This window comes from Musca vetustissima, unplaced genomic scaffold (assembly GCF_032173495.1).
Source record: "Musca vetustissima isolate MV318-11 ecotype Yass unplaced genomic scaffold, APGP_CSIRO_Mvet_v1 utg190188, whole genome shotgun sequence".
NCBI classification, from domain to species: domain Eukaryota; kingdom Metazoa; phylum Arthropoda; class Insecta; order Diptera; family Muscidae; genus Musca; species Musca vetustissima.
In genome coordinates, this window is record NW_026889286.1 from 52810 (window position 1) to 72603 (window position 19794).

The 19794-nt window shown below is 33.8% G+C and overlaps 2 protein-coding genes across 2 annotated transcripts; one reads left to right on the forward strand and one right to left on the reverse strand.

The window, feature by feature from the left end:
- Positions 1–1302: 1302 nt before the first annotated feature.
- LOC133336983 (protein-associating with the carboxyl-terminal domain of ezrin) lies at positions 1303–3699 on the reverse strand. The gene is made up of 2 exons (XM_061545244.1): positions 3483–3699; positions 1303–3414 (listed from the first exon to the last, which is right to left on the reverse strand). Exons 1-2 carry the CDS (start codon positions 3696–3698, stop codon positions 1303–1305), a joined length of 2328 nt encoding a protein of 775 aa, XP_061401228.1. The 5' UTR covers position 3699.
- A 13334-nt stretch (positions 3700–17033) lies between these two features.
- On the forward strand, positions 17034–19184 carry LOC133336979 (large ribosomal subunit protein uL18). The gene is made up of 4 exons (XM_061545237.1): positions 17034–17182; positions 17418–17681; positions 17757–18194; positions 18976–19184. The coding sequence occupies exons 1-4, from the start codon at positions 17180–17182 to the stop codon at positions 19162–19164; spliced, it is 894 nt and encodes a 297-aa protein (XP_061401221.1). The 5' UTR covers positions 17034–17179; the 3' UTR covers positions 19165–19184.
- Positions 19185–19794: the final 610 nt, after the last annotated feature.

The following is a 19794-nucleotide window of genomic DNA, read 5'->3' on the forward strand; positions in this document are numbered from 1 at the left end:
TTTGGATTTTCTCGAATCCAAAATTCTAAATTAAAGCCCATTTGGTCGAAAAGCATTCCCAAAATACCAGATATTTGGAGATTCCCTTACATGGAGTTTGCCGTAAAATGTAGACCAATATTAATAACTTTTAGTACGAAGAAAAAAAATATTTTATTAAGTCCCCAAAATACCAAATAATGGGGGAGTAGACAAATATTGAAAAGATTTTGTAGACAAATTTGTTCTTGGTAGAAAATTTTCGATTTTCTGGAATCCAAAATTCTAAATTAAAGCCCATTTGGTCTAAAAACAGCATTCCCAAAATACCAGATATTTGGAGATTGCCGTACATGGAGTTTGCCGTAAAATGTAGACCAATATTAATAACTTTTAGTACGAAGATTTTATAGGATATTATATTCCTATATAATACGAAGATTATTTAGTACCGTTATATAGGACCTATTCGTTTAGAATAGGTCCTATATAAAGGTACAACCATGTATTCGGTATTTTTGGTCACGTTTACTACGAAATTTAGTATTTATTTTTGTTTATCATTGATTAATAAACAAAAATAAATACTAAATTTGGTAGTAAACGTGACCAAAAATACCGAATATATGGTTGTACCGTTATAAAGGGCCTATTCTAAACGAGAGGGCCAATATTCATCATTTTTTGGTAAGAAGATTTTTACGCAATGGCAAGACAAAATAATAAATTGGTTGAAAAAAGTGTCCAAACCATCTACTGCAAAATATAGATCAATGTTGATAATATTTGGGACCAATTGAAAAATATCGGGGGCTATTCCAAAACGTGCATCAATTAAAAAATCAGTTTATATGTTTTTTCTCAATATTAATATTTCTTGTTTATGGATTTCTTAAAATTTAATGAAATTGTTTTACAAAACAGTTGTATGTAATTGCTACAGATCAACAGAGAAAATAGGGGTGTGTATTGGGGGTACAATAAATAAAATTTATATTTATTTTATAAACAAATTGCATATGTTTTAAGTTTTGTTCCTGCATTGATGATACGACGTTTAACAAAAAATAATTAATGCTAAGCCACATTTGTTTTTTTTTTGCTTCTTTTTCTTCTTTGTTTCGTTTAATTTCATTTAAAAATTAATTTATGAATTAAAAATAATTAACACTATAAAATAAAAATAAGTATTATTTTTAAAAATATTAAATACATACACATATGATAAATGAGATCTCTGCTCTCATTAAGCATTGTGTTTTAAGAATGTTGTTTTTGTTGCTATATTCAATATACGTATGCATGTATGTACGATTAAACTATTCACGATGAGGATGCTGCCGATGATGATGATGACTTGTTAGTTGAAACTAAATCATGTAATCTGCCCTCAATATCGACATCATCATCGTCATCGATTTGCCAACCACTGTCATCATCATTACCTGCACCCACATCGGTTGCAACAAATCTCGACGAGTCAACTTTAATATTTTCTTCCGTTTCTTCTAACCATTTGTATGTTGTGGGCGGAGAAACAGCTTGTAGGGGTTTTTGACTTGCAATGATAACGGGTTCCATATCTTTGAAGAAATCAAAATCTTCCGAATTTTCTGTATTGCCCGTCGCCAGAGTTTTTTGTACTTGTATATCGAGGCAAGATAAATCATCGGTAATAGATGTGGTGTTCACCTTCGCTAGAGAGGAATGTGTAGAGGAGGAATTATTATTTGATTGGGTTGTCTTAAATGAATTACTTGAAGATGTCTGGGAAGTTAATGTATTGTAGGACGATGAGGCAGATGTTGTATTTGCAGATGAGGATAGTTGTTGTAATTTGTTTGTTGAAATGTTTGCCAATTGGTTTTCCATGCCACTGGTAAGGGTTTGTTCGACTTCTTCGTCATTTTCCCAATCAGACCAGGCATCATCGTCATCATCAGCATCGAGGTTTTCATTGACAGCATGTTGCTTTTCTACTTCGCGCACTTTGGGATCTTTGCTGAAATTGGTATTTTCCTCTTCTTTGGAAACTTTTTCTACTTTAACATCAGCTTCGTCATCATCATCACCGTCCTGCAACTCTTTGTTATCTTGTATTATGGCCGACTTAACATCTTCACCACCATCTGGACTTAGACGTGGTGGCATATTATGTTCATAAGTATCCGATATGGCGGCTTGCGATAACGATGAATAGCTATTGCTTTTACTTAGCGAATTACAATTATCAGGAATGGGACTACCTGAGACCATAATTGGACAGTCACCGCCCTCGCCTAGTACCGGTGTTATTGAACGCGGTTCAACCCAATGAGAGGCTGATATTGCTGCCTGTGGCCGGCCATCAGAAAACAAACGTGTCCTCTGACTTCCCAAGACGGCGGCGGCACCCAGTATTGGCACCAAATCAGCCATACATCTTAATGTCTTAGCCACCAAAACATCATTAGTGTCTTGCATACCCACAACCAGATGTGGTAAAATATTCACCTCCAAATCTTCTTTACTCAGCAGACGTACAAATTCCATAAAATATTCCAGTAGAATTAAACGAATTTGGGCATCTTTCAAACGGAACATTTTCAAAATGTGTGGCATTAAATATTTACAGTAGGTACTGCCCGAGAATAAAGCCGAAGAATGATCGGTTTTCGTACGCAAAACATAGGGTGTAACACACAGCTGGGCGGTGGTATCCAACAAAACCATGCGTGACAAGAGGTCACCAGCGAATTGAGCACCCACAATTTCCTCATCAAAATAGCGCAGACGATCTATCAGCCCCGTAAAGAAATCCTGTTTCTCGTTATTATTCTTTAACGGCAGCTCAAAGAGGAAGGCATGAATTAGCACGAATTCATGATTGAAATATGGATGCAACAAGACGGCCGATAATTTCGGTCTCATTTGGACATTTTTATGTTTTAGATGGGTAGCACAATAATCTTTGAAGTCTTGCACGTGTGGTATAGGTGTTGAATTTGAATATTTATGACTTTCAAACTGTTTTGTTAGAATCTCTTCACAGAGTGTGGCGAAAGCAAATTGTTCAATTGCATTCATATTTTCCTCCTTCGATTCATCAGGATCGAGGGCGGCTTGATAACGATATGCCTTGGCATAGTCCAGTAGGGTTTTAGTAACTTCCTTTTGTTTCCACACATACTCAAAGCCGGCTAAACGCCAACTGCCCGAGTCGGTGACATAGATGGAATCTGTGCATATATTCAAATGGCGGGCCATTGCCTTCTCGACGAGAAATATTAAACTGCACAATATGGTACGTAGGCCCAAACATATTTGTATATCAGATTGTTGATTTAGAACAGAATTCAAAGGACGTACTCGTTCGGTGGCCAAGTGCTTTTGGCCACCCTGCTCCCAATTGCTGACATATTTCAGAATATACGGATGTCTGTAGATCATTTGATTCTACAAAAAAAGAAATAAAAATAATTTAAAATTTATTTTTTCATTATAAAACATTTCCAAAAAAATACCTTTATGGCCCTCTCCATGGGACCCTGTGATACCCACAATTGCCCTGTCACCACAGGCTCTCCTTGAAACACGGAGAGATAACGCGTTTCATCCTCACTGCCCGCCACACCACCATTGTTTGTGGGTGCAGTTGATGCATTATATAGAGCCCAAAAATCATTGGCCTCCACAGCATTTTTGTCAATTACCAGGCCCTTGCTACCTTCGTTGCCCATGTTGCGTTGGTGCTTTTGCTTTTAAGGTGCGACGCGAGTTCGTTCTCTCTGTGACGTGTACACTAATTAATCGCTGGCGAATTATCCGTTATAACATAATCAAAGACACAATACTGAAACTATAATTGCCTGTTAATACAAAATAATTTTTATTAATAATTATTTTAATATTTTTATTTATTTATTACCAGTAGAAATCTGAAATCTGCAAAAAAATCAGGTGGAGACAAGAAAATGTCTAATAAAATTTCGAATTAAAAGGGAATAGTAAAAACATATGTTTTTGTTTAGAACGGGTGGTGGAAAGAATGATGGAAGAAACATGATTGCTTCACACATGATTTCGTTTAATGGTATGTTTACATCAATCGTGCGGCATTAAAAATGTGTCTATTGGGATATTTTGGCAGCGAGTTTTATAAAAAATATTTGCACCAAAAAAAAAATGAAAAATTATTTTTTACATTTACAATAAATTTTACTATATATATGTTTTTTCCTAATTTTAGTATATAGTTTATATACATTTTAAAAACATCCCAGGAAACGAATAACATAGGCAGAAGTATGACTATCTCGGCGAAGGTTCACATTACGGTCTTTGTTAGATTCGGCGTCTAAAAGATCATTTGTGACAGATAAAATTGTTAGTCGTTTAGGTATTACGACCATTAGTGGTTTAAGTGACACAATAGTCACCAATGCAAACCAATCTTGTTGCATTACACTATGTACAGATGACACTTGTTTTAACCTAGTATGCGAAGTAATAGTACTACGAAATCTTATTAGTCTACTTCCAACTAGATCTCTTCCGCGGTACCAGCGCATGTAGATATGTTGATAGAAAGCGATATTCTTCCAACGATAATGCTAAATGGAATGAAGAAACATATTCTAGGTAACATGATAGCACAGAATTCAATTTACAGTTGGTATATATATGAACCAATAGCATACGAAAATATAGCATTGGCCACAGTCAAAGAATCTTCGAAAGGTGAAGAAGACATAAAAGCATTATCACGAAAATTCGGGGAACCCTATTTTCTAAGTACTGCGAAAACTTTTACAAGAAAAAGACGTGCCGTCGACCGGGCGGTAGATTTGATGTAAGAAAGCCATTTAAAAAAGAATATCCCCAATCTATTTTATTGGAATCACCTCGTTTCCAATCTTTACCCTATATGTAAATAGATTAAATAAAGACAAAATGCTGGTAAATACGTCCAGAGACGGTTTAAATCATGGAACAAATATAAAAAGTAACATCAACCCCCAGCTGATTCGATTCCAACGTAATACTAGTGTCAATATGAATTTGACAAATTATGTTTTTAAAAATCACCAAACAGGAAAATTGGGAACGCATGCAATTTGAAATTGTTCTTTATTAAATATGTTCCCGATGATCATTCATGTTTTTCAAATTTTGTTTTGAGGATTTGAAAATATTTCATTTTCAAAATAAATATATGGGATCAAGGCGTATTTAATAAGGTGTAAGTGACAATCATATGGTTTCAAACTTTTTTCCTATTTGTTTGTAAAGTAAATTGTCAAAAACATTTTCAATAACATTTCGATTTCAAAAATGGTCTTTAAATTTAGGCTTTTTAATAATAAAAATTCAAGAAAACTTCATTCATAGAGGTCCGCCTCTATGAGAGGAAACCAAATATTAAATCAGTTATAACCCCGTTCGCCGATTGGTCCACATATTTTATGTTATGTGTGGAAATCTGTCCATAAATCATAAAATTCCAGTTATATTGGAATCGGCCCCTTGGTGCTTGTCACAATCCTCGGCGGAGGTTAAATACGCCTTTGGAAAGATTTTATACGGTCATTTATGTTCGGGGATTTATGTTCTTCAATTTTCTTTAAGAAGGCAAGATTTTAAGCCACTCCATAAAAAAATAGACTGTAATTCCCAATATAAACAACATCACAAGAAGCCATGAGGGAAACTTAAAATTAATCGCGACCAGGTCTTAAACTTTATTTTTCACTGACCTAAAACCGCTAATAACCCAAGAATACACAAATTCATTAATTATTCCCCAAAAAATAGTTCTTGACAAAAATAAATTAATAATTGTTTTTGTTTATTTTTATCAAAAACTTTTAAGGGCTAAACAGAATGTTCGCGTTGAGCGTTTTTTGTTATCGCGTTAAAGCACGCAAAAAGTTAAAATATATTTAACTCCGAAGCGCAGCGCACAACAGCTTCGAGCGTTTGTGTTATCGTTTCCTTGTGGTTGTTGTATTTTCGATAACACATAACGCAACGGATGGCTCAACGCGAGCATTCTGCTTAGCCCTTTATTGTCAGCATGACAATTTAATTTCTATAACAACAATGTTGTTTTTGTAAAATATTTGTTGTTGTATCTGATGCATACACCTTATTAAATACACCTTGTATGGGATGTTCCCGTACTGCAAGAATATGCTAGATTTTACTACGATAACGATTTTTCCTTTATGTTATCGAAGGAGATAGTAAAATCTAGTAGGTTCTTGCAGTACGGGAAAAGGTGGCAACGTTAGAAGTTATAAGACGTAAAATTCAACCAAAAAAAAATAATTTATAATATCGTGTTTTCCTTTAAACAAAACAAGTCCTACAGGCTCCAAATTTGCATTATATTGCAATGGAGGAACCTGAAACTATTCCATATGACATGGATCATGATGTCACGGAAGTTATAGCTTTAACTTCCACATCTACTTTACCGGCGTTAGCAAACAATAACAAACAAACACAACCCATTAAACAAAATGAGCGCAAAAGGCAGCGTATTGATGGCGCAGCATCTCCAATCAATATTGACGTATCAGATCTTGCTCAGAGGTTATCAAACTATAATCCCCAAGATCAGAATAAATTTGGCATTTTAGGAGCATTAGCTGATATTGACATTGAGGTTCCTACTCCCGTCAGCAACACAAATCCCAACAAAGTGAAAGATGTTAACCCCAAATCAAAAATTACATGGTGTCCACCAATCTTTGTTTTTAACGTCAACATCAAAGCTCTTGTAGAGACCTTAAAATCATCTATCCCAAATTTTGTCTTCAAAATCAAAAACATGAACAAAAATAAAAGCAAGCTATACTTTGCTGATCCGAAAGTACATGCATCAATGATGGCAATATTGAAAGCCAAAAACATAAATTCTTATTCTTTTACTCCAAAAGAAGACAAAAAAGTATCATTGATTATTCGTGGCTTATACTCTTATTATAATGCCGAGGACATAAAAGAAGAATTGGATAAATTGGTTCCAAATACAGTAGCCAATGTCACAAAATTTAAAACAGCGGCCTCCACAAAAAATGGCTTTGATACTGGCCTTTTCTTAGTATCATTACTTCCAGGGAAGAAATTTGGAGAACTCACCCATATTCGTGAGCTACAATTCCAGTCCATAACCTGGGAGAAGCCAAAGAAGAAGGCAAATGACATTCAATGTCACAGGTGTCAGCGTTGGGGACACATTTCTCGCAATTGCAATTTTATGTACAACTGCATGAAATGCAATGAAAAACATCTTCCAGGGGAATGTAAAAGGAAACGCGCAGATACATCTGAGCCGTATTGTGTCAACTGCAAACAAACCGGGCATCCCACAAACTGGAGGGGTTGTCCCTCATATAAAAGCTATGCCACAGCGAGAAAGAAAACCATGGCCAAACAAATAGAGGATAAAGTAGCGGCGCAAAACAATGTCGCAAGAGCCCTAAACATGAATATGGTTTCACCCGGGAAAACGTTTTCCAGTTTTTTTAATGCGGCTCCCACAACCAAGCAGGGAAGCAATCAAAAACCTCAGTTCATTGAAGATTTTCTCAAGCTCGCCAATTTGTTTTTAGAGCCCGAGGAACTCACATTGGAGCAAGAAGTCCAGATTTTCTTAAGAGAATATAAAAACATGCCAAAGATTGAAGCAAAAAAACAATTTCTGTTGCTTCTAAAAAAAGTGAAATCTAATTATGGATCATAGATCTCTAAACTTTTTAACATTCAATGTGCGATCACTTGTGGATCGAAGTCGCCAGCTAGAGTTGAAATACATATTGCAACACAACAACATTGATGTAGCATTCATTCAAGAATGTCACTTGAGATCCAACAGACGGGTAAAGTTAGGTGGGTACACTTTTGTTTACGACAACTCATCCATTGGCGTTGGAATATTCATCAAGAATTCAATTAAATTTGAAAGGGTATCTTCAACCGACATAGGCGTGTGTACCACATTCATAAATATTGAAATGATAACAAACAACTCATCCAAAAAATACCTAATTGGATCAATATATATTCCATGCAGTTATCCTGTTCAAAGATTCGAAGCAGATCTGTCTAAGCTAATCCACTTGTCCAGAAATTTTGATGGATTTATCCTGGGAGGCGATCTAAATTGCAAAAGTCCAAATTGGGGTGATACCTACGAAAATTCAAATGGTAAAGTTCTGCGGACCTGGTTAGATGTAAATTCAATTGAGGTAACACGATTATCTGACACTTGCCCTTCATATCCAAATGCTTCGTCATTTCTGGATCATTTTCTTCTAAGCGCAAATTTGATTAATAGAAATGATCCAAACTATATCATATCTACAAAACCCACATTCTCTGATCATTTCCCAATTAAACTCGAAATCAAATTTGGAGGTCTAGATATATCTCTAACTTCACCTCAATATTTCACATCATATAAAACCACCAACTGGCGCAACTTTCGCCGGGATTTGGACATTGTTTCGAATGAATTGATGCCTCCTATCAACAGAACTCTGGAGAATGATGAAATTGATGGAGTAATCAGTGATTTTAACAACCAGTTCACAAACGTACACGAAATACATTCACAGAAAATCGAACTGAAGGATAAAAGCCTACCATACTCTGATAAAATAAAGAATTTTCTTAAAATCAAACATCAATGGCAACGAGATCTGAAAAGAATCTTCCATCGATCAGGCAACAGGACAAGCCGTGAGTACTCCATTCTTTCTAATCAAATCCAATTACTAAAAATAATAATCAAAGAGCTGGTCCAAATGGAAACTGCTATGATCTTTAAAAATAGACTGGAAAAAATTAAACCTAGTCCGTCCGCATTTAGAGAAATTTCCCGATTCACTGGAAAAAATTGCTCCCCCTTTTGCCGTCAGATTAAGCATGACAACAACACAATTACAAACAGCACCGAAATTGCACATCATTTCAAAATATTTTATTCAACAATATTTGGAAATTCCACTACATTACCAGCTGAAGACGAGTGCAGTTCTAGAGTGTCAGCTTGTGTTAATTCCACCTCTCCTCATATATACAGGTTTGGAGATAATTTTAATGCGCTTCAAAATCCAGATACGTTACACTTCACCAGATCTGAAAATATAAAAAACATAATTTCCAACATTAATTCAAAGAAATCTAGTGGTCCAGATGGTATTTCAAACTTCATTATAAAGAAATTTCCAGATTCAACAGTCAACCTACTAACCTGCATTTTCAACAATTGTATTAATAACGGGTATTTCCCAGCTCCATGGAAAATCGCCAAAATCATACCAATCAGGAAGAAATCATCAAGTAATAATGTAGAAGACTTCCGCCCAATCTCTCTCCTGTCAAATATTGGAAAAATTTTTGAACTGGTGCTGAAACAGAAAATAAATAATGAATTTATTATTGATCCAATTCCAAATTATCAATTTGGATTTAAAACTGGTCACTCTACTCAACATGCGCTTCTTAAATTCCATAATGATATAACATCACATCTTAGAAGCCAAACATGCACCGTCGCCATCTCACTGGACATAGAAAAGGCTTTTGATTCCGTTTCTCACACTGGAATTTTGTTTAAACTTATTCAAATTGGTGTTGATCCTTTTATAATAAAAATCATGCAAAGTTTCTTCACATCTCGCCAATTCTCCGTTCAAATTAGTGACTCGTCACCATCTTTGGGTTTGGCGAAAAGTGGGGTGCCTCAAGGAAGCATACTGGCGCCATACCTTTTTAACATATTTTTGCATGACTTCCCGCACACATTCCGACACTCTCAAGCTATTTTATATGCAGATGACTGCTTAATTTACGCCCATAATCCTTCGCCATCTACTGCTCTGAGCTTTGCGTCAAACCATCTTCAAATTATCAATGGTTTTTATAAACAATGGGGTATCAAAATCAACGCCTCTAAATCCGTAGCGATATGTATCCGGAACGCAGCAGGAAAATGTCCAAGAAATGTGGTTCCAGAAAGCAAACAACTTAAATTATCCTTAGATGGTGAAGAAATACCATTCAAAACATCACTCAAGTATCTCGGGGTAAATTTTAGCCATCTCATGAAGTTTAACGGACATGCTCGATCCATATTGCAAAAAGTAAGAGGAATATTAGGGAGATTTTCAAACGTACTAAACAGTAAATACTTACCGCAAAACACAAAGCTACTCATATATAAGGTGGCAATCAGGTCTATCCTGTCCTATGCGTTTCCAATCTGGTTTTCTATTTCTCCAATAGTTGCCAAAGAATTGGAAGTTCTGGAAAGAAAGGTGTTAAGAAAATGCATCAACAAACATTATGAAACAGAAAACAAAAGGTTTTCAAATACTTATATATACAACACTTCCAATGTTGTTCCTTTTTGTAAGTATGCACAGCAACACCAAAGGAATTTTGCGGAAAAGTTGGCCACTCATGAAAATTTCCTTGTAAACACAATCCACGATATTGAGAAAGATATTTCTTGGTCAGAAACGTCTTATTTATCACCAGTGGGGATCCTCAACGAACCCCCCGATTACACAAATGGTTACACACTGCCACGCTTTTACGTCAAATCAGTACCTGGTTCCCACAGAGGATAAAAAAAACAAATTATTTTATTAATAGTAAATTTATGCACAATATATACTTACAATAATTAGTATAATTAGACAGCTCATTGAGCATTCGTATTATAAACTGAAACTCACCTGTGATATCTTTATAAACAATCTACTTTATATACATTTATATACTGTTGTCATGTAGACTACAGTCTCGTTTTGTTATTTAGTTTTAATTTTATTATTTATCTATTTATTTTGCAGACATCGCTCTGTTTGTTATATTTGAGGTGATGAGCAAGCCTTAATTCACTTTCATTCATTGTTTATTTTTTTTGTATTATGCTTTCATTGTTCGCTTGTAGCATATTTTCCATTGTCATTATGAGTTAGAATAAGACAACAATAGTTCTAACACGTCTTTTAATCATGTTAACCATTCAGGTTGTATTCAATTGTACTATCGAAAAGAAGAAGACTCAATAAACTTTACTTACTTACTTTACTTACTTGCAGTACGGGAACAGATCAATATTTTATTTGTTTGTTTACATATTTCTGTCAAATGACGTTGACACTAGTATAACATACAAAAACAAATTTCCATGTGGTTGTTGTATCGTTTGTCGTACAACAACACTTGCTGAGATAGTAAAATAGAATTAGCTGCCATTAATTTTATTCGGCGAAGTAGGTATAAATTTGACCCACAAATCCTGCGTAACATGTTCCATACTTTGCCGAACAAAATATCAACGTGACTACTAAACGAAAGATCACAGTCAATAATCACACCAAGACACTTAAGGGCTACGCAGAATGCACGCGTTGAGCCATCCGTCGCGTTATATGTTATCGAAAATACAACAACCGCAAGGAAGGGATATGCGTTTGTGTTATCGTGTCCTTGTGGTTGTTGTATTTTCGATAACTTATAACGCGACGGATGGCTCAACGCGTGCATTCTGCTTAGCCCTTTATGCTGCTGTATAAAATCTATTCCAATTTTGTTCAAGGAAATGTTAAAAGAAGGCAAAACACGATAAATATTATAAACTGATATTGCCTGATGATATTGTGTTGGGGTTTCCAGTTTTGAATCGGGTACTTTATTCACTTAAAAAAACAAAAGCATTACTGCAAAATTCATTACGAAATAAACAATAACTTATGGATAATAGAATTGTCTCAATTTTTGCTTGGACAAAAAAGCAACTTTACAGTACAAAGAGAGCTCTAAAATTTTAATTATTTTTATCGTTATAGTTACCATGGTATAATTATTACAAGGTAGGGCACAGCTACCAACTGATTACAATTTTTTCTCAATGTGGTTTGTTTCATCAAATGAAAATACATATCGAATTGCCAGAAAATTGTCGGTACGAGCAATTTTTTCCATTTCTATTCCCCTTGCCCCTCTCACCTACAGTCAAAGACTTAGTCAAAGACAAGTAAACTCGCCTAATATAAATTGGGACTATGCCAAACAAATTCAAAATAAATTGGAATATATTCAAGATTAATTGAAATGAAAATTATGTTTTTAACATATTCGTCTGGAAATAATTACTTTGTTATGGATGTAACAAACATTTTATGGTATTCCCTACTGGATTTTGGGAAGAAATCATAACCTTTCATTCATTTTTCGCGTTTTTAGTTTTGTGTTGAAAAATGTCAAATAAACCCAAACACTTGTTGCGTATATTTATTTTATTTTTGGCAGAAGAAGCCACACGTGCATATTTATAAATATAAATTATTTGGCAATTTTTGCCACGGAACACATGACATGTGTACATTTCGAAGGAAAACTTTTTTCATTTAAATTTTGGAAGCTGAATACTGTCAAAGGTAAATTTATGAAAAAATTGGAAACATATTGTTACGAATATAACTTTAGATTTACAGCCTGTTTTTGTAATTTGTTCCGGCAGTCACACGTATCGTTCGTATTAAAACGTATACGTCGATAATTTGGTTTTTGTAATAATTGTAAAAGCTTTCGTCTAGAAACGATTGAGCTTTTTCATTCGTTTTTAACCATTAGTGCCAAAGTGTTTCTTTTGGTATTTTGTTGCAAATTTTCCAATAGAATTATTGCAAAATGAGGGTAACTCTGTTTATTGTTTACAAACAGTTTCATGGTACAATTATAAAAGGTAACAGCAAATCCCAGCTGATTTGATTCCAACGTAATACTAGTGTCAATATAAATTTGACAAATTATGTTTTTAAAAATCACCCAACGGGAAAATTGGGAACGCATACAATTTGAAATTGTTCTTTATTAATGTGCTCCCGTATTCAATTTACTCAATCTGCCTGCTGGGAAAGTTTGAGGAAGCAAATCTTTCTTGAAGAAATTACTCGCTATTCCCAGCATTGTCATATGTGTTACACACATATATGGCAATGGCTCAATTAAAGGAAAGATATGGAAGCGATAGAAATATAAATTTGATAGATTTTCATTCATGTTTTTAAATTTTTATTTTGAGGATTCGAAAATATTCCATTTTCAAAATAAAAATAATTTGATGATAATTTGTTTGTTTGTTTACATTTTTCTGTCAAATGAGTTGACACTAGTAGAACTTACAACAACACATTTCCATGTGGTTGTTGTATCGTTTTTTGTACAACAACACTTGCTGTTACCTTTTATTATTATACCATGAAACAGTTTTTTTACATAAAAAATGTCAAAATAGAAAATTCAAAATGTTTGGTACGATTGCAATTAATTTTAATTATAAAGAAATGCAAAATATTCCCCGAAGGAGAATACCTATGGCAGTTAATGATACAGCTACATTATTCCACTTGTTATCCACTTCAAATTTATTGGATCCGAAAACAGGACGGCCAGTTGCTAATTGTGGGTAAAGTTCCATGAGATAAACCAATTTTTGGAATTTGGGCAATCGTTGTCCTTTTGTTGCTAGGGGTTCAAACAATTCAATATAATTTTTTACATTTCATAGGGATATATAATTTTTTACAAACCATTTTTTCTTTTCTTTTTTGGTTTTTGTTATACAAAACGGTGCGTTATTTACGAACAAAAATGTCAAAAACAAACGAAGAGAAAATACCATTCGTTAAAAAAAAAAATAATAAAGAAAACTATTTGTTCATTACAATTTGTGTGTTGTTAGTGAAAAGAACGCAACAAATATGGAAAATACTGATGAAATATATAAGAAGAAATGGTTTGTAAAAAATTATATATCCCTATGAAATGTAAAAAATTATATTGAATTGTTTGAACCCCTAGCAACAAAAGGACAACGATTGCCCAATTCCAAAAATTGGTTGATCTCATGGAATTTTACCCACAATTAGCAACTGGCCGTCCTGTTTTCGGATCCAATAAATTTGAAGTGGATAACAAGTGGAATAATGTAGCTGTATCATTAAATGCCATAGGTATTCTCCTTTGGGGAATATTTTGCTTTTCTTTATAATTAAAATTAATTGCAATCGTACCAAACATTTTGAATTTTCTATTTTGACACTTTTTATGTAAAAAAAAAAAAACTGTTTGTAAACAATAAACAGAGTTACCCTAATTTTGCAATAATTCTATTGGAAAATTTGCAACAAGATACCAAAAGAAACACTTTGGCACTAATGGTTAAAAACGAATGAAAAAGCTCAATCGTTTCTAGACGAAAGCTTTTACAATTATTACAAAAACCAAATTTTCGACGTATACGTTTTAATACGAACGATACGTGTGACTGCCGGAACAAATTACAAAAACAGGCTGTTAAGTTAATTTAGATGAATTCCGTTAATTTAAGAATTTGAATTGTAACGTAAATTTCTACTACGCAGTTTACTCGAATAACTTCACAACAACAACTACTGTATAGATTTTTCTACATCCTTCCATTTCCTCTTTCATTTTCTATTTTGTTATTGACGTACAATTCTTGTTAAACGTCATCATTGATGATCGCTTAATTCCTCTTTCTTTGTTACCCCTTGGCCTGTATATGTGTTGTTGTTGTTAAGTCTGTATGTGTTTGTTGCATTGGTAGATTGTTCATAATGTAGGTGTTTAATAAAAAAAGATGTTGATTTAAGAAAAAATAAAAGTAATTTTTTTGTAAAATACATATGCCGATTTGAACACAAAAATAAATGTTTTGTGTACGCCAATAATTTTAACACACATATGGATGAAATAGGTGACACCACATATGTAAAATACATATCGTGTAAAAACCATAAGAAGTTGAATTGGTGGAAGGAAAAAATTAAACAAAAATACAGATACCCGTGTGAACATAAAATTAAAAAATGTATGTAAAGTAATAATTTTGACATACATACAAAATGCAAATAACCTTGAAGTACATTTACATGTACCATTTTAAATTGACTCGGTTAACGCCCAAATTGTATAGACATAACTTTAGGCATGGTCTAAATGTCGATCAGCTGATGGTTGTTATCATACATACAAAATTATTTATTTGCGCCAAAAAAATATTTGTTTGCTAATTGAAAATGACAATTTCATTATTTCTGCAATCCCGAAAATCGCGGGAAAGCAAAAAATCACCTAAAACACCCAAATTTTATAAATAATTTTATTTTTTCTTTTATTTTTGTGTTTGCATTTGACAACCGTTAAATATAAAACAAACAATATGCGAAACTGTTGCAAATTTTGATACATTGTGAGAGAGTTGCAACTTAGTATCATGTCATGGTACAATTATAAAAGGTAACAGCAAGTCCCAGCTTATTTGATTCCAACGTAATACTAGTGTCAATATGAATTTGACAAATTATATATTTAAAAATCACCCAACAGGAAAATTGAGAACGCATACAATTCGAAATTGTTCTTTATTAAATGTACTCCCGTATTCATTTTACTCAATCTGAAAATTCTTCATTGAATAACTCGCAATTCCCTGCCTTTCATATGTGTTACTCATATAAGAGGCAATAGCTCAATTATAGGAAAGATGTGGAAGCGATAGAAATATAAATTTGATAGATTTTCATTCATGCTTTTCAAATTTTATTTTTTGGATTCGAAAATATTTTATTTTCAAAATAAATATAATTTATTTGTTTTTTTACATTTTTCTGTCAAATGACGTTGACACTACATAGTATAACTTACAAAAACAAATTTCCATGTGGTTGTTGTATCGTTTGTTGTACAACAACACTTGCTGTTACCTTTGGACCATGACATATACCATTACATTTGGTCTGTTCCAGAACATTTTTAATAGTAAAGATAGTAAAAGAGAAACATTTCAAAATCGCTCTCAGAGTATAAAATAATTTGAAAAGTTCGGGAACGCAAATTTAGTAAATATGCCAAAATTAAATGGCAATACTTCAAAATCAACATAACAGCCAATCAGAAGTTGGCATTCCTAGTTACCATTTTCACTCGGCCAAATTTTTCGAAATTGTTTTCTTAAATTTGCTTCAGTGTTTTACCAGTTTTGTGGGTTTAGGAACAGTACATATATACCATGGCCCAATGATAAGGTCCATGGTATGATAATACAAGGTAACAGCAAGTGTTGTTGTACAACAAACGATACAACAACCACATGGGAATTTTTTGTTGTAAGTTATATTAGTGTCAATGTCATTTGACAGAAAAATGTAAACACAGAAACAAATTATCAAAAAAATATATTTATTTTGAAAATGAAATATTTTCGAATCCTCGAAATAAAATTTGAAAAACATGAATGAAAATCTATCAAATTTATATTTCTATCGCTTCCACATCTTTCGTATAATTGAGCCATTGCCATTTATATGTGAAACACATATGAAAATGCTAAGAATTGCGAGTTATTCCATGAAGAAAGATTTTCTTCCTCAAACTTTCCCAGCAGGCAGATTGTGTAAATTTAAAACGGGAGCACATTTAATAAAGAACAATTTCAAATTGTATGCGTTCCCAATTTTCCTGTTGGGTGATTTTTAAAATCATAATTTGTCAAATTCATATTGACAATAGTATTACGTTGGAATCAAATCAGCTGGGATTGGCTGTTACCTTTTATAATTGTACCATGGATAAGGTCGTTCGTCCAATTGATTTCAACCGAGCTGTCAAAATGGCACATAATATTCGCTTTTTACACGTTCTGTTTATTGGGCCATGATATATACCATTACATTTCCTTCATACAATGTCCATCCAATTTTTGTTGTTTTACGGTTCCAAAAATAATAACGGTCTTAGTAGATATATTACTATTAGGACCGTTATTATTTTTACGTGTTAGCCGGGTTATTTGACATATATGCAAAAACGCTTTCTCCAACCAATGTATCAATATGTTCATGTTTTTTTTTCATGATTTAAAATAGACACATTAACATTTTTTTTTTAAATTTTTGTATTATTTTCCTAAAACGAACTGAATTGACACACATCTCTCTTTTAGGTTCCCATCTACAACACCCCGAAGTTGGTTGCAGTTCAAAATGACGTTTCGTGGATTTCCTTTATTGTGTCAAAACAACAACACCATCTTTCTTTTCTTTTTTTCACTACGTGTGAAGAACATCGCGTATTTTTGACGTCGGTGTTTTAATTTAACAAAAAAGTGAAAATGGTAATAAAAATTAGAAAAATTCAAATGAAAAATGTTTAAGAACGCAACGAATGAACAGAATAACAAATTGTGAGAAAAATAAAAGCGAGATGTTAAAGAAAAAATGTGATACTTTGTGTGAAACATTTTTCATCCAACCAAAAAGAAACACTTGTCATTGAATGTGTGCTTGCTCCTGTGTGATTGAATGTGATTATAATAAATAAACAACATTTGTGTTTTGTGCCTTTTTTAGGGTTTCGTCAAAGTAGTCAAGAACAAGCAGTACTTCAAGCGCTACCAAGTCAAATTCCGCAGGCGTCGTGAGGGTAAAACCGATTACTATGCCCGCAAACGTTTGATCTTCCAAGACAAGAACAAATACAACACACCCAAATACCGTTTGATTGTTCGTTTGTCCAACAAGGACATTACCGTACAAATCGCCTTCTCCCGCATCGAGGGTGATCGTATTGTATGCGCTGCCTATTCCCATGAATTGCCCAAATACGGTGTTAAGGTAATGTGTCTCGTATTGATGGAATATGTGAATTTGTGAGGTTAAGGTACTAATTGCGGTTTTTTTGTCCTCTAGGTTGGTTTGACCAACTATGCTGCCGCTTACTGTACCGGTTTGTTGGTTGCCCGCCGTATCTTGAACAAATTGGGCTTGGACACCTTGTACGGTGGTTGCACCGAAGTCACCGGTGAGGAATACAACGTTGAGCCTGTCAACGATGGCCCCGGTGCCTTCCGTTGTTATTTGGATGTTGGTTTGGCTCGTACCACCACTGGTGCCCGTGTATTCGGTGCCATGAAGGGTGCTGTCGATGGTGGTTTGAACATCCCCCACTCCGTCAAGCGTTTCCCCGGTTATTCCGCTGAAAACAAGAGCTTCAACGCAGATGTCCACCGTGCTCACATCTTCGGTCAACACGTTGCCGATTATATGCGCACCTTGGAGGAAGAAGATGAGGAAAGCTTCAAACGCCAATTCAGCCGTTACATTAAATTGGGAATCCGTGCTGATGATGTAAGTATAGAGCTATGAGTAAACATACACCCTAAACATATGTACATACACACGTCCATTTATAAAATTACCGCTGTGTCTTGTAACCCACGACGCTGGCTGTGCCAAAAGTGGACCACATTAAAACATTAAGAACCTGTGTTCGAAATTTATCACCTTTTCAATGGGATACGTTTCCTGTTATGGTTCTACATACAAATATTCCGGCTTATATTACGTCCATTTATAAAATTACCGCTTTGTCTTGTAATCCACGACTATGGCTGTGCCAAAAGTGGACCACATAAAATCTTCAAGAACCTGTGTTCGAAATTTGTCACCTTTTCAATGGGATATGTTTCCTGTTATGGTTGTACATTTATCGTGTATTTGTATTGGCAATAGAAAATCATAGGAATGGGAGGAGCCCTTAGGGGAAAATTTTTAAATCCAAAAAAGTGATTTCGTTTATCTTTCCATCGACACGAATATATAGATACTCTTCTTATCTCAGTTTCTAAATTTAGTGTTGATCATGTTTTTTGTTGTTATTATTGTAAACAAAAAGAAATGTGTGCAGACATGTTTTGTTTTTTGTATCTATTGTTGGCCTAGCCATGTGTAATAATCAAGCAAATGGAATCGATTATCATCGAATTCCAACCATTTTACATTTAGATTAGAATTTTATTAATTATTTATTTAATAATGTAGCTCCAAATATATTTATATAAACAATTTTATACACTTTTGGAAAGCCTGTTGTTAACATTTTCTTCTCTTTTCTTCCATATTTTTTTAGCTTGAAGAAATCTACAAGAAAGCCCACCAAGCTATTCGTGCCGATCCTACCCACAAAAAGGTACAAAAGACCGGCATCACTAAGAAGAGGTGGAATGCTAAGAAACTCACTAACGAGCAACGTAAAGCCAAGGTTGCCGCACACAAAGCCGCTTACATTGCTAAGCTCCAAGCTGAAGCTGATGCTTAAATATTTGTTCCATGAACTATTCTTCTACACGTACAATCATTTGTTGTATACTAACATCATCCACAAAATGATTGGAAATGAAATTTTATTATTTTACCATAAAATAATAACCATAAAAATCTAAAATAATATGTTTTTATTTTCTTTTTTCCTAAATAATATGTGTTTTTTACAAAAAACTAAATATCGACTCCATAACTATAGTATGTAACGACTATAGTAAATAGTATTAAGTTTTGAAATATGTATTTTAGATAAATACACTATTAATGTTTTCTAGGAATATTTTAAATGATTTTGTTGGTATAGTTTTGATTTGTCGTTAAAAAACATAGAGGGGTTATGGGATGAGTTTCATAAAACTTATTCAGCCTTATTCTGGATGTCAATTCCACGTGAATTTACTCGCTCTTTTCCTTCGTCTTATTCTGAACAACATTTTTGTGTGAATTTTTTCGCATTCTCGCTTTCGCCTTATTCTGAATGAAGTTCGAAAGCGAAAAAATCCGCTTTGGGGAAAAATTAGGTATTCTGGATTACAGGGAGTAGGAAATTTTGTGCGAAATTTTTCGCTAATAAATTTAAGGGGAGTTGACTACAAAGACATAAGTAATTACTATTTTTATGAAA